We start from the raw sequence: 15782 nt of genomic DNA, 5'->3' as shown, positions 1-15782 counted from the left end.
GCCTTATTTTTTATCGTACATTATTGCAGAAGCTGCAAGAATAAATAGACTGGCTTAATTATTTAATCCAGGCATAAATTATTTTTATTTATATACAAATTATTTTCTCCTTTCTGTGCCTCCATCAATGTGGTACAATATCAATGCCCGCTGACCGATGAAAAACACTGTTTCTTTAACAGAATAAAGTCGACGGGTCCTGTATTTACGTTGTTTATTGAAATTGATTAAACTTATCTATTTAATTCAGCTCAATTATCAGGAAACTAATTAAAGAGTGGTGAAAGCTGAAGGATTTCTAATGTTTCTGAACCAATAAAACTAGTAGCGATGCTGCAGTTGTCTAAAATGACGAGATTCCTGTTAATGTCATCTGCTGACTAATGCGAGAAACAAGATAATTTAGTTTTCAAGAGCAGAATGAATCCATCAGAGTGAAAGCAGAGGCATTAGAGATGGTTAAATCAATACTTCTGTGCATTTCAAAATGAAAAAAGCTTGGAAAACATATGAAGGTTTGGATATCCACAGAACAGTGATGGATGATCACAGAACTCTTCTTGTAAAGGAAAAATAAAAGCTTCTTGGCATCTGGCAAAGTGAAGGACACTCTCCAGAGAAGATTTCAAGTGAGCAAATACAGAGGCTTCTCTACAAAGTGTAAACCAGACATAAGCCTTTCAATGGAAATGTCAGATTAGCCAGTATTCTTTAGAAAGATAAAACACATGCAATGAAATTGTGTCGGAATGATAAATATAAAGAAGGGCCTGAATATAAAGCAGGGCTGGAAAGCATACGGACTTGATTTTAAAACACATGGGGAGTGTGTGCAGCTATTAGCATGCATTGCTTCCAGCATCACAGTTTCGCTAAGCTTTAATAATCCTCATGCGATTCAATGCAGATCACATTTTATTTATCATGCATATCAGTCCCAGAATGCAGTAAAGGTTAATGGACAGTTCTTCTGTATCAATGGAGAAAAACCCAGATAACTTCACTGAAACCAACTATGATTTTTCTCTTTTAATTAAAGAAAGTTGAGAAACTGCAGGTGTGGAGTTGGCGGCTAAAAATTCAATATACATAATGCATTTTATTTTTTAAGAAAATGAGAGAAAGAGACAAAAAGAATTATAGGTTACTTTGGTGAATCAAAACAACCACTTCTTAAAATAAGACTCTTACTATTTTATATGCTTTAATTTAAACTGCATGCTTTATACCTATTCTGGAGAGATTAAACACACCATTGTGTTGATACAATTGTTCTTTTTTTAGCATAGAGCTTTACAGGTAATGACATTCCACTTTTCTTCTGTTTCTCTGGCATTGTTTAAATGTGTTGTGCAAAAAAAGAACCCAAAAAAACTGCAGATGTCTGGACATCAAATTTAATTAGTAACAGCTGTGTCCAAATGTTCCTCCAGCCATGGTAATTAGATTCAGCTGCAACTTATTTTCTCTGTCCCTGACCAAGATCAACGAGCGTGTAAATGCATCTGTTATGTAAACTTAAATTTGAACTTCTTTTCCAACCCCCCAAAAGAGTTATGTTGGGTTTAGGTGAGGTTTTTGGTGCTAATCAATGTTTTGGGCAAATTAATGACATTGTTTGAGATACATGACATAGTGCACAGAACAACATATACAGTAGGCAGGTAATTGCATTATTTTAAATTCATTATTTCTTTTAACAAGCAGTCATTTGCCAGAGATCTTCTATACTCCTGTGTATGGTGCTGGTTTGTTAGATCTTTCTAGAGCTTGCTTCCCTTAACTATATAAATTAGCTTATACATTTTTTTTATAAACTCTAACTGTTGCTAGAAATTCGGATGTTCTATCTTTTGATGATTATGTTGTTTGTTCATTTCTGTGTTTTAGGTAATCGTTCCTCATCGACTTTTTGCAGCTTTCATTATTGCCTTAAGCTTTTTTGATCTTTCATATGCTTTTAAATATTTTTTAATTAGGACTCTAACTTCCTCACTAACTGAATTTAACTGTGCTATAAGCCCAAACAAATCTAAAAAGGAAAAGTTGTAAAATCATCATGATGCATGCCTTCAGGTTTTAGTTTCCATTGAGCTGACGTTTTAATCTCAGTGTCTGTAAAGTCACTGTATATAATCCAGAGCTTCGTGAGGTGGCGAGTGTTGGCAGAGGTACAAGCCATGTCCTTAAACTCATCAAGTTCCTAAACAACTCACTCCTGCATGTCTCGTTTCCAAATTGCAGAGAGGGCTTTTAGTACTTATAGATGCCAAATTTAAAAAATCCCATAGGTCCATTTGTCTCTCGCAATATTTTTTCCACCCCTGTCAAGAAAGGAGGCTTGAGTGTTCCCTGGAGATGGTATGCACGGCTAGAGAGGCTGTAGTAATGGTATTAGCTGATGTGGAGATTGCTTTTTCACTGAGAAATGAATCCTTGGTGGGCTGGGTTCATTAGTGGCCCTAATTGAGTGCCAGTACTTTTCCTGTTTGTTCCCACGTGTTTGTTGTCGCTGGAGTTGCCAATAGGAAGTGTAATGGTCGCTGGAGATGTGGCTCTTTAGGGTGGAAATGCTCTTTATTCAGCAAATTAATTAATTTTTTTGTGTGTACCTGATACCTTTGGTTTCATCTTTCATCTAAATGAAGAAAGTGTTTAATCTTAAGGTTGGGATTTCTACCATATCAAGGTCATGGATATTTACGTACAATTGCCTCAAATATGACCTTGCTACAGCACATGGAGATGTTTTATTTAAGTGTAAATTTGTTTTTTAATCTATTTATTATCAGGGTTTGCAATATTAAAGAGAACAAATTCCACCATAAATTTTATTTCACATTAAGTACTTTTCTATGCATCCTGCTATAATAGATTGTTACCAGTTAAGGACTAATACATCCTTAAGTGAGAGGTAGAGAGGTTATAATGGTCTTTTATCTGGAAGCATCACCAAGAAATGCAAGATCTCCCTGTTCTTTTTGTTATGTCAGTATTCTGCATACACAAAGACGTTTTCCCGGGAATAATGTAAAGAAAAGGCCAGTAATAAGCTCTGAGGCCTGGCGAGTCATGGTCATCAATAATGCTTACAGTTTCCTTAGTTAAATAAGAGATAGAATATGTACTTTTTACTGAATAGCTGCTGTGACACAGCGAGAACAGATAAAAAAAAAATAAGCATTCCTAAGAAATAAAAAATATAATTCTGCTACTTTTTTATAGGTTTTTTTGTCTCCTTGAAAGATGAAATTTGGCTGCTGATGTTCCAGAAGAATTTCTAAGCTACCCAATTTCAATTTTCAATTTATCTTTATTGTCATTGTCACAAGAACAACGAAATTTAAAAAAATGCCATCGATCGATCAGTGCATATGCTTAAAAAAACAAAAACAAAAATCACTGTCACCACCATTTACACATAATATAAGAAATAAATAACAATAACTGATAAAAACAACTAATAAGAATAGTACATTCTCACACACATCATCCATGATGATTAATGGTTATTTTTGGTTGCATTTAGTTTTGTTATTGCTGTCGGGTAAAAATTTTCTCTAAGGCGGTTGGTTCTTGGTTTGATTGCTCTGTATCGTCTGCCTGAAGGCAACAGTGTAAACACAGAATGTCCGGGATGAGAAGTGTCCTTTGTGATGTGTTGTGCCTTTTTTAGACAGCGGTCGCTGTGCAAGGCCTCCAGTGAGGGGAGAGGGCAGCCAATGATTTTTTTGGGCTGTGTTCACAACCCTTTGGAGAGCATTCCTTTGAGCTGCAGTGCTGCTGTTATACCATACACAGATGCAGTAAGTCAGTATGCTCTCTATGAAGCACTTGTAGAAGGACACCAGCAGTTTTTCCTTGATGTTGTTCTTCCTGAGAACCCTCAGGAAGTACAGTCTTTGCTGGGCCTTTTTTGTCAGCTCCAAGGTGTTGATGTTCCATGTGAGGCCCTGTTCAATGTGGACCCCCAGGAAACGGAAGTCAGCTACCCTCTCCACATATTTCTCCCCAATGGTTAGTGGTGTAATGTCCGTATTTTTCCCTCCTATAATCTATTATGAGTTCTTTTGTCTTTGATTTGTTAAGGAGCAGATTGTTCTCCTTGCACCACACCAACAGCCGCTCCACCTCACTCCTGTAGGCCGACTCGTCGCCTCCTGAGATGAGCCCCACCATTGTGGTGTCATCAGCAAACTTGATGATGGTGTTGCTGTGGTGGACAGAGGTGCAGTCATGTGTGTATAGACAATAGAGCAGGGGACTCAGCACACAGCCCTGTGGAGAGCCAGTGCTAAGGCTAAGGGCAGTGGATAAATGTTCCCCCACCCTAACTCTGTGCTTTCGGTTGGTCAGGAAGCTCATAATCCACTTGCAGGTGGAGTGAGGAAGACCTAGGTGCTCCAGTTTGTCCACCAGTCTGTGAGGGAGGATGGTATTAAAAGCAGAGCTATAGTCCACAAAGAGCATTCGCACATAGCTCCCCTTCTGCTCCAGATGTGACAGAGCAGCATGGAGGGCTGTGATCACAGCATCCTCGGTGGATCTGTTTACTCTGTAGGCAAACTGGTGTGGGTCAAAGCCAGGAGGGAGAAGTGCTGTGATGTGACCCCTTACCAGTTTTTCAAAACACTTCATCACCACAGGGGTTAATGCCACTGGCCGGTAGTCATTGAGGGAAGAAATATGTGGTTTCTTGGGTATGGGGACTATGGTGGATGATTTCAGGCAGGATGGGACTGTAGACAGGGCTAGGGACTGGTTGAAGATCCTGGTGAAGACTCCAGCCAGCTGATCGGCGCAGTCTTTAAGGACACGTCCAGGGATGCCATCAGGTCCAGCAGCCTTCTTTGGGTTGACGGCCCGCAGTGTGCGCCTCACCTCGTGCTCCTCTACAACGAAGGGTCTGGTGTTGTGGGTCGCTTGGTGTAGTGTGGCTGCTTCTGTTGGCTTCACCTCACAACGGGCAAAGAAGAGGTTCAGCTCCTCTGCCAGCGTGGCGTCGCCTTCTGCAGCTGCGAGGTTGGTCCTGTGGTTGGTGAGATGCTGGATTCCTTGCCACACCTGCCTGCTGTTGTTGCTGTCAAAATAGCCCTCTATCCTCCTCCTGTAGTCAGACTTAGCCATTCTGATGCCATTCTTCAAGGTAGCCCGGGCTGTACTGCAGACAGTCCTGTCCCCAGACCTGAAGGCAGTATTCCTTGTCTTTAGCAGACGTGGACCTCCTGAGTCATCCAGGGTTTCTGGTTTGGGAATACCCGGATGCGTTTATCCACAGCTACAGTGTCAATACAGTTCTTGATGTAGCACAATACACTGTCAGTAAAAAACCCCAGGTCCTGATGTTCAAAAACATCCCAGTTTGTCCTGTCGAAACAGTCCTGCAACTGCTGTGTTGTATCCTCAGGCCAGGATTTGATGGTTTTGGTGATGGCTGTAGCGGTTTTTCCAATGGGGGTATAAGCAGGGATTAAATGCAGGGACAGGTGATTGGACTGACCCAGGTGTGGAAGTGGTCTAGCCCTATAGCCAAGCTTAATGTTGGAGTAGACTTTGTCCAGAGTGCTAGCCTTTCTTGTAGCGCACTTTACATGCTGGTGGAATTTGGGGAGCGCTACCCAAGTTAGCATAGAAGGTGCAAAATGTTTTTGACAAGGAGCTTGATTTATTTATTTGGTGCCTAGCAATATAGTCTAGTTTCAACTGAGATAGTGTGGAAATTGCTAAAACAAAGTATATTTGACTTGTAATTTACTGATTATATAGAGGCAATCCCAGAACCAGTGCTAGATGGTACAAATTTACACACAGTAATTTCTCACAAAGGGGTTTTTATTATTATTTTTATGAAGGATTGAAAAGAATAGTTTGCAGCTTTTATTTGTACGGAAACCTGAATTGTCTTTTTTTTTTTTTTTTTACCAGAAAAAGGTTATTTGGTCTCATTGAATTGATGGTAACAAATAGAGAAAAGTTTAAGCTATATTCAGTCTCGAATATAAGCTTACAAAGATGAGATTTGTGTAGTGGGAAAAGTGTTTTCACGTTTCTAGTGTCTGTCCACAACGATCCAATTTTATGTTTTAACGTGTACATGACCGTTTCTTACACGTAAGGGCTGGATAATAATTAAATAGCAATCTATACTGTGATATAATTTTATTCAATAACAGTGATATGCGTTTTGAAAAAATTTCTGGTATTTGGATATACATTGCAATACGGCACTTACAGCGTTTGTCACTGACTGCATGTTTGAACAACAACAACAAGAAAAAAACAACTCAACTGATTGAGCAAGTATTTTAATGAACTAAACCTGGAGTCCAAATAATAGGATAAGAATAGCTAAGCTAGCAATTAAAAAAAATACTCCTGTTTAAAGCCTGTGTTAATTATCTTAGGTATAGAATAGAAAATCCCTTTATTGTCCCATGATGGGGAAATCGTGGTGTTACAGCCGCAGCAAAAGCTACAGCAAAAGTAGTCATATGGACCTTAGAAAAGTATAAAAATAACCATAAGTGACAGAGTTAAGAAAATAAATAGAATATTGTATGTATATGCTTATCAATATAAAATGACCCCTTCTTAAATGCTGCAGGTAACTTTAAACATCAATGTCATATCATGTTGAAGGAATATACTTATATATTTTTCAGCTTTAAATCAACTGTGTCTCATAAATATTCAGTGTTTGTGTTAATTTTGTGATGCCATGAACCCATGTTGTTTATTTCTCAGTTATCCATACTATTATAAATTATTACTAGGTAATGCAAAATACAAATATCGAAATGTCAGAACTTCCCACTAAGCCTTTTTACTTCAAATTGGCCATTATGAAAATATATTTTTATCTTTTTTATGCATCAATAACCTGCCATCTGCTATGGTAGATCACATTTTCTAGTTTAATAAGAAAAGCTTGATGTGCCTCTTCAGACAATGGCTATCTTTAAGGCTCAATTACTGCAGACCATGATTTAGAAAGCCTTATAGCTTCTGAATTATTGCAATTGTAAAGCATTTATCACATCACAGAAGCTTTTTGTTTAACATCCTAACAGAGAATAAGCTGGCAAATTAGAGCAAGTAATCCTGATTTAAGATGATCAAATATATCATTATGAGTAGATCAGGCAACAAGGACACACCTCTATATGGATTTACAATAAAGGAGGTCAGGATGAAAGGAAATGCTTCTGAAAATAGATAAATCTGTAGAAGCCAGAAGGAGATTAGATTGAGATACTTTGTTTCAGCCTGTCTTCAGTCGTTATCAAAACTGTCTGCACATTTTTTACTTAAAAGCGCCAAAGGGTACATTTGTACAGAAAATGCATGTACTCACTGGTATCGTCACTGATGACTATCCAGAAAGCAGCAAACCATGTCTTGCTACTGGGCATAAAGTAATGTCTGACTTTTGAATTCGCAGGAAGATGTTTAATATTTAAAATGTGCATACATCTGATTTCAATGCATGAAGTAACTGCGTACTCTAAAAAAGATAGGAAGCATTGCACATGTAAGCATGGCATTTGCAACTTTACACCTGAGGCCGTTAAATGAAGGGCTTACATTTCTCTGGTTCAAAGGGATGTGAGGTCTTAATGAGTTTATTTTAACTGTTAAATTATAACTTTAAAAAGATTATTTTAAATAATCTGATGCAGAACAAGACATGCATCTGTTAAAAAAACGGGTGTTTACAAAACCATGATATATCATTTAAAACCTTACCAAAAATAATATATATTTTACAACTCCAATTTACACTAGGGCTGCAACTAACGATTATTTTGCAAATCGATTAATCTGTCGAATATTTTTTTCGATTATTCAATTTATAATCGAATAGCAAAAGGTTCCTTAAAGAGGAGTTTTTGCAACGAGTAATTGATTTAAATTACTTGACGATTATTTCAATAATCAGTTAATCGATTAATCTGATTAATTGTTCCAGCTCTCATACAAGCCTGTTTTGATTGTATTTCTACATGTGTTAATCTTTAATTCAGGCCTTCAGCATCTTACATCAATCCTTGGCAAATTCTGCCAGTTTGTCTCCATTCTTTCAGACTTGGAGGAGACGTTTTGCCCACAGCCCTCCTCTGATGTTCCTACAGATATCCTATAAGATTTACACAGTTTTTGCCAAGCTATTGAAATATGTTTCCTTTCCTCTCAGTAGGTCTTTCTCATAGGGACCTGTTTTTAACTTGATACTACATGACAGAAACATCTGTTACATCTAGAGAAAATAATTTTCTATAGTCATTTCATTTCAGTAATTCTGTTGTTTTTTTGTTTTTGTTTATGCTGAACATACATTATATAACCTAAGTATTTCCTTTTTTTTTTCATTCTGCCACATAGCTCCAGGAGAGTCCAAGGGGATGTACTTGTTTTCTTTGTAGAAAAGATTTCAATGATTTATAAACCCTACATTTTAAATAAAAATGACAAAAAACTTTTTTTTCTCACATGTAGAAACGTAGTCTATTTTTTGGGAATTCCAACAATTTTTGGTGTTCTTTTAGCAGGACTTTTCTTCACTCTTCTCCCGAATTATACCTTTCTACCTCATTCTTTGGCTTATTCGTCTCCTATCTGCAAAATTTGCCTTAGATAGAGGGCATCAGCGTTGGGAAAATCCTATGATGACAATGATTATTTAAAGTTAAAAAGATTTGCTTTAACAGATGAACATGCAAAAGAGTGCAAAATATTGAATCTAAGGTACATCATCACAGCTGTACACATTCATGCAAAAAGGTTAGTGCAGCTTTTATTGTAATTCTTTTGTCGTAATGAATTTGTTTTTAACTTCAATAGTGCAGCACATATTATAATAGTTTTGAAACGATTTATCACTGTCAATTTTTACATTGCAAAGACTGCCAAGTCTGTTTATCATTTTGAATTGCCCGGTTTATTACTGTCAGCTACTTTTCCTATTAACGTTTCACTCTGTCTACATCAATTATTATTTCATGCGCATGTTTGAGTGTGTATTATAGAAGAGGTTCTGTACACTTCCTTCTAACTGTGATTATTTCTGGAAAAGCAGGAGCGCAACAATTTTTCAAGCTATAAAAGTTGCCAAAAAAAGTGAAGACCCAGTTTGTGTGTTTCATTTTTCAGCCAAAATGAGATAAAGCAATAACCCTGACTCAGTTTCCGTTGAAATCTGCTTTGCTTTGATTGAGCAGCGGTATAAGATTATAAAGGTAGGCCATTTACCAGAGAAGCCTTCTGACTTTTGTGATGATGCACTTTTTTTTCTTCCTCATAATGAATATTTATAACTGTGCTATTAATATATTCAATGCTGGATTTCTTTGTCGCAGCTGTTATAAGAGCAGACCCGGGCTGATTCCTTTGGCTGCTACTAAAGATTGTCCTTTTCATGTCTGCTCCAAGTGACCCAGCTGCTCTAAACCAAATGAATAACACAAAAGAAGGATAATCGAGACATGTTAATCTATTGTAGCAAAGGGTTTTAGAATAGTATTTAAGCATTTTTCTCAATGTTAAGCATCTTGAGGTTTTATGAGCTGTGATACTTGCATCCTGCAGAGTAAATATAAATAAGGCAAGCAGTACAAAGAAATGAAACACCTCTTAATGTCGATGTTGGTCTTTGTGACATCTGTGCATTTGTTGTTTTTGCGTCATTCCTAGCAGTCACCAATAATAATAAAAAGGAAAATAAGATTGTTAGTGTAATATGACCTTTTTCTTTTATAAAAACAAGTTGAGAGGTTAGAAAAAGGAAATAATAAAATACTTTCACTCAAACAAAAATAATCGTCAAGCAAGCCCATGAATATTTCTGCAGTTCGCTGATACTTTGTAACAAATCACCCCTATAAAACACTTAAGCATGAATAAACATGAGCACAACTGGTGACTGAAAGTGAAATATAATTGATCTGAATTAAACACTCACCAGATGGTAATATGATACTTGCTATCTGTCTTTGTTAATTTGTTTTGTTATTCTCAGCATCTGTACTAATATTTTTGTCTCATTGTCCCTCCCCATCCCCTTCTTCCTTTCCTTCTCATTGTTTTCAGCACAACATTGAAGCCAGGCCAAGGTAAGACTGCCAGTGTGATTCATGCTCACCTTTTTATAGCACAGTAGTAGGTGTTACAATAAGAGGGCCCTTCTGTGTTTGGGCTTTTGAAGCAACATGCACAGTGAAGCTGACTAGTATTCATGTTGCACACTAAAACCCTGAGATACACACATTTTTTTTCGCTTCCTCAAACAGTCCCAGCTGTCAGCTTTACCTTCAAACATCTGAGAAACTCCCTGCGGCCACATCAAGCCTACCTCACCCCAAACCTTTCTGATCACAGAAGGTTTGGGGGTCACATTTTTTGCAATACTGATAACAATCAGATAAAACCTCTGCAAAAAACAGCGGCTAGCAGGGAGAGGTTGTGCATGCTTGTTTCGTGTGCTTTCAAAAAGCTGTTGTGTCATTTACAGGGCAGAGTCTTTGTTTTTCTATTTTCTTTACACCTTCTTATATTGTTGCTATTTCAGTTTTTTTTTTCTTAGACCTGGTTATGTAGCCCAGCATCTGTGTCATATTTTTCATGCTCTTTTAGACTGAAACTTTTACCTTTATTTCTCCCTCTGTTTAACATTCTGCCTCAACACTCTATGAGCTAATGTGTGTGTATAGTCAGAACAGAAAACCATAAAAATAATACTATAATAGATACAGTAATTGAGGATAGTGGTAGTATTTTAGGTTTATATATGCTTTGACGTAACCTAGTAAACTAGCCCCATCGGCCAGCGGCAAAAATCATTTTTGCCTGCCAGTTTGGTCTAGCTTCGATCAATGCCCCAAACCTTAGAACTGGCGGGCCAATCACAACGCAGAGATGTGTTTTGAATTTCTGGATGCAAAGCAGGCGGGGTTTTGAGGGCGGGACGACAAAGCTGCACGACGGTGGAGAAAGCACAACAAGGAAGATGGCACAACTATTGAACAATTCTCATTCGACTCAGCTTTGAAATCAGTTTTGGAAGGATTAGACTTGGGGTTTTCGTTAAAACGTGAGCAGGAAGAGGCTCTACGACAGGGGTCACCAACCTTTTTAAGGCTGAGGGCCACTTCAAGGGTACCGAGACGTAGAAAGGGCGGCCATTACTGACCCATGAGCTGCAAGGGTTAGCGTTAGCCTAAACCGTGTTCATTATCAACATATTTTTATTGTTTCTTTTAATTTCTAAGTTTATTTAGACATTATCATTTTGAAATCTCTATAAATGATTAAAAAGAAGAGCAACAGAATAAAATAAAATTTCAAACTTAGCCCACTGGTGGGTTGTTCTTTATTTAGAAGACTCTAAGGGCCCCCCCATGTGGTCCTTGAGGGCACCTTGGTGCCCACGGGCACCGCTTTGGTGACCCCTGCTCTACACTTATTCCTTTTTAAGAAGGACATATTCGCCGTTTTACCGACTGGCTGTTTGTGTACATTCCCCCTCCTGCTTTCTGTCGCGCTTACTACGTCACAGTCAGTTGCACTCATTGGTCAGAGCGTTGGCCAATAGGCACAGACATGGTTTCACCATCTCTCTCTGAAATAGATATCCAGGGAAAGTGGAAAGCCTTGTACCTTCTTTACTTGCATCAGAAACCCCATTGGCAACAATCTGTGTTTACGTCATTAGGCCTCTTTATGGGCTTTCTCCTGAAACAATTTCAACCGCCTTCACACTCAGACACAAACATATACATAAAAGACAGCAACTTAGATGCCGTGAGCAAATGTTAGAGCATCTGTTCTTAAAGAAAAAGAACCGTATGCTTCTCTAGACTTCAAAGTGAAAGCCTCAAACAAAGAAAAAAATAAATACACAGTTTTCTGGGAAATATGTTTTCATGTCTGGCAGTGAAAAATTGAATTTTTGATATCACCTTTTAGTCCTTTTGCTGAGCTGCCTTCTTGTGGGGAAATTGTTCTTATTTCCTCTCTGTGGAGTTTAATTCATCTCGCTTTTATTAACCAGCGAAAGTCATGACCAGGTCTGGCACACTATGCCAACATGTAATATGTTATTGATTGCTCTGCCTGTATTATGACCCCTAAGCGCTGTGGCAGATGGCAGCCAGGTTGGACCCAAGGGTGAGACGGTGCTAATGGTCTGCCCTTAGAAAGGTTGAATCCTGCATCTTTAAAAACACACATACACACACTGATATTATTAATCCCAAACAACCCATTTCACTCAGAACTGCAGACCTCTGAAAAATCCATTATAGTTCATTTTAAAAATGAGACATCATTGGAGTAGAAACTCTGTCTAAAGTAAAGCCCTGAATTATTTAGTTGACAAAAATGAAACTGCAAAGGTACATTCAGGCCAGGTTGATGTTCATTGAGCTTTCTGACAATTTGAGGGAGAAGTAAACTAAAAGGACAAAACATGCTGGTATTGGAAAATTAAAACAGAGGAAAGGAATATTTTAGAGGATCAAGCAACAAACGGATGGTTAGGGTTGTGTGCATTGGGATCCAGACAGCAAATTGATTATGGAGCAGAAACACTAATCCGCTGTCTGAGCCCCGTATCGCTGCCGTAGACGGAGCATCCCCACAGGCTCTCAGTTTTTCACCAACACTTATCTCTTTTAGTCTTTGCTCATCCATAGAAACCCTCACCTCTTTGCAAGCACCTCAGCATAGGTAACCTTTCCCTGCGATGATTTGCTTGCTTTTAAATGTAGATCTGTCTTTTGTACCCTTCTTCAAACCATTTCACTGCTGAGTCCCACATACTGCATTGCAAATTTCACTTTCATGTCTTGGCTTTAATCTGCACACCTTTTTTTTGCCACTTTTGTCACTGATGTTTTGGATTTTACACATGCTTACATCCATGTTTCTCTGCAATACATTTAATATAGAGCCTAGTATTCAAGTGCTTTGTTTTTTGGGGGGGATGGGTGTTTGTGTGAAATTTTAAAGGCAAAACAGAGAAACACGTAATCTTCTGATGATTTAGGTGCATGATCGTACAAATATGTGCACAATTTGTTATGGGATCATAGGATCAAAGTCCTCTTCCTAAACTTCTGATTGTATTATTTAGTGTATCTCTTATGATAATTTGAATTTAAGTAAATTCATTGTATTTATAAATTACATTCTCAGTAAGCATTGCAACAGTATTTTAAAAGCTCTGATCACATTAGCTTTAAAATTGGGTGTCTCTAACAAAAATTGAGAGACATGGCTTTTGAAACAATAAGCACATGTATCAAGATCTACAAAAGACAGAAAAGGGGGGGATTGATTATTACCTCAACTTTTCTGCCACTCTGTGCAGCAGCTCTTCATTGGTACCAGGATGGAACTTCTATTAGCTTCTGACCCAGGGGCGTTTCTAGTTTGTTTTTGGTGTCCTGGGCAAACAACCCCCACACCCACAAATTCTTATTTGACAAACATGGAAGAAACAGAAAATTACCATAGACAAACATGTAATTTATTGTAACTACACAGATAACTTAGTGTGAAAAAACATGGTGAGCGATGAGGGTTTGAATGGTGTGAAAAGTATACTGGCAGGTAACTTTGAGAAAAGGTTTTATTATATTAAAGGTATAGTGGAGGATGCTTTTTTTTCTGGGTGGATCATCAAAATAAGTGGTCCTCCTAATTGTCAATCATTCTGGTGGTGTGTTTACGTAAAGCCGTCCTACATGCTCATCTCCATTTGCACTTACCAGTGGTGACTCTGACATAGTGGAAAAACTGCAATTCTTCTTGTGCATGCTCTTGCATGCGTTTAATAGGCGTTGCCTCTCAGGAGCAGGTACAGGGTTGTGCATGTACATTTTTTATTTTTCGAGTGGAAAGGGCGGGTCTTTTAAAAAATTTGCCAAAATCCTTCACTATACCTTTAAATCTAACAATTACCATAACTGTATTCTATTTGTTTTTTGTATTTACATAAGCAAAACCTTTGTGCACATTTGGTTAATCAGTTTCCTCTTAGTCTACTTTACTTTAAATAAATGTATAAAAACTGACAAATCCCAATTTAACAATCGTCATCTGTTTATCAAATTCTAGGGCTGCGCCTTTTGATTATTCTAGTAATCAATGAATCTTTATAAACATACCTTAGTAAACGTTTTTTTTTTTTTTTGGTGCACATTTTGAATTCATTGTGAATAGCTAATACATGTGAAATCTAACCCAGTTCAGGGGTCAGAAATAACATCCAGGTGTTCTGATTAGAGAATATTTACAGACAAAGAAGGTTTTTCATCTTAAATACAAAATGAATAACTTTTACCCGGTTTTGGATTAATTGCTGCACAGGATGATCTGTTCTTTAGCATATGGAATGTTTTAGGGTCTGAATAATCTAGTTAATGATTTATCAAGTACTATATTAGTTAACCGTTGTTTTATCATAGTTATTCATGATTAATCCAATTGTTTCAGCCATATTACTTTCACACAGCCACATCACTTTGTAGGAGACTACAAATGCATTTACAGAAGATCATCAGGAAGGTAGCTTTCTATACCTCAAAACTTGGGTACAAACCGTCTGAAACTGCAAAGTTGTCGAGAAAAAACAACAACATTTAAACAAATTATTCTTTGTTTTGTTGCATATAAAAACAACATATGTTGGCCACAAACAAACCAGGGACAGTTTTGACTACAATGGAAATGTATATTTAAAATTGGCCCAACAATTAAACCCTTCACTACAATGTTCTAAATATTTACAACCCTACACTGTTGCACGAAGAGTTTGCTTTGTCATGATTGCCAAGGGAGCACCTGCAGTGAAAGTTTAGAATTTGGGTATTAACACATCTGCAGAGTCTGCATAAATGTTGAATCTTACATTGTAGGTGGGTTTTAGGGCAATGACTTGTTTACCATGGGATGCTTTGTCTATCTGCAGTCCAGACCCATTAGCCACACACAAAATAAACCTACTGCATGTTGTTATTCCTCAAGGCATGAACAACATGGAGGTGTGGGTTCACTGTTGGTGCCTGTTGTTTGCAAGATTATGCAAAAAATACAACTTTTATTCGCCGCTAGTTTACACCCACTCAGTTTGAACTGAGCTACTGCATAATACAGATAATGTGTGGAGAAAGATACAAAAGAACAAGTAAGGCAAAAGGAGTGATGGATGCAAAATAAATAGACGATAGACGATAACAATTACTGCAAAGTAAGAAGGTTGATGATTCAGGTGATATAATTACAAAGGATCTGTGTAAAAATCAGAGTTTTAACAGCAGATAATAATTAGGTTTGATTTTCAGATTAGTTTAAATCCAATTCACAAATACATTTAATTTATTTGTGTTAACCAAGAAATAATATTTGGCATGTTTACTTTGGTAGATTGTTGGAGGCCAGATGAGCATATTTATCAACAGTGCTCTCACACAACAGCAATTAAAGTTGGCAAGGGAGCAGAACATATCTTAATTTCTGTTGTCACTCACATGTTTACTCCATCTCCCATCCAATTTTTCACCCAACATGCATGGATGCTCCTTCATATAACACATAATAATCTTAGTTTTACCTTTTTTACTGTGTTTTTGTTCTACAGAAAGCCCAATGCTATTCTGTGTAGCATGCATGTGTACCTTTAATCTAATTAATAAAATGTATGTGAATTTATATATATATACCCGGTATATATATATATATATATATATATATATATATATATATATATATATATATATATATAT

At 37.3% G+C, this 15782-nt stretch overlaps 1 protein-coding gene across 1 annotated transcript in view; it reads left to right on the top strand.

The window, feature by feature from the left end:
- trim44 (tripartite motif containing 44) overlaps window positions 1-15782 on the top strand; it is a 68558-nt gene that overhangs the window by 25188 nt on the left and 27588 nt on the right. The window contains exon 5 of the mRNA XM_015375735.1: window positions 10087-10109. Within this exon, the coding sequence (XP_015231221.1) occupies window positions 10087-10109 (23 nt within the window). The remainder of the gene's footprint in view (window positions 1-10086; window positions 10110-15782) is intronic.

Source organism: Cyprinodon variegatus, unplaced genomic scaffold, assembly GCF_000732505.1.
Source record: "Cyprinodon variegatus isolate N-32 unplaced genomic scaffold, C_variegatus-1.0 Scaffold124, whole genome shotgun sequence".
Lineage (NCBI taxonomy): Eukaryota > Metazoa > Chordata > Actinopteri > Cyprinodontiformes > Cyprinodontidae > Cyprinodon > Cyprinodon variegatus.
The sequence above is the reverse complement of the archived record's forward strand: the minus strand, read 5'-3'. Positions and strand labels throughout refer to the sequence as shown.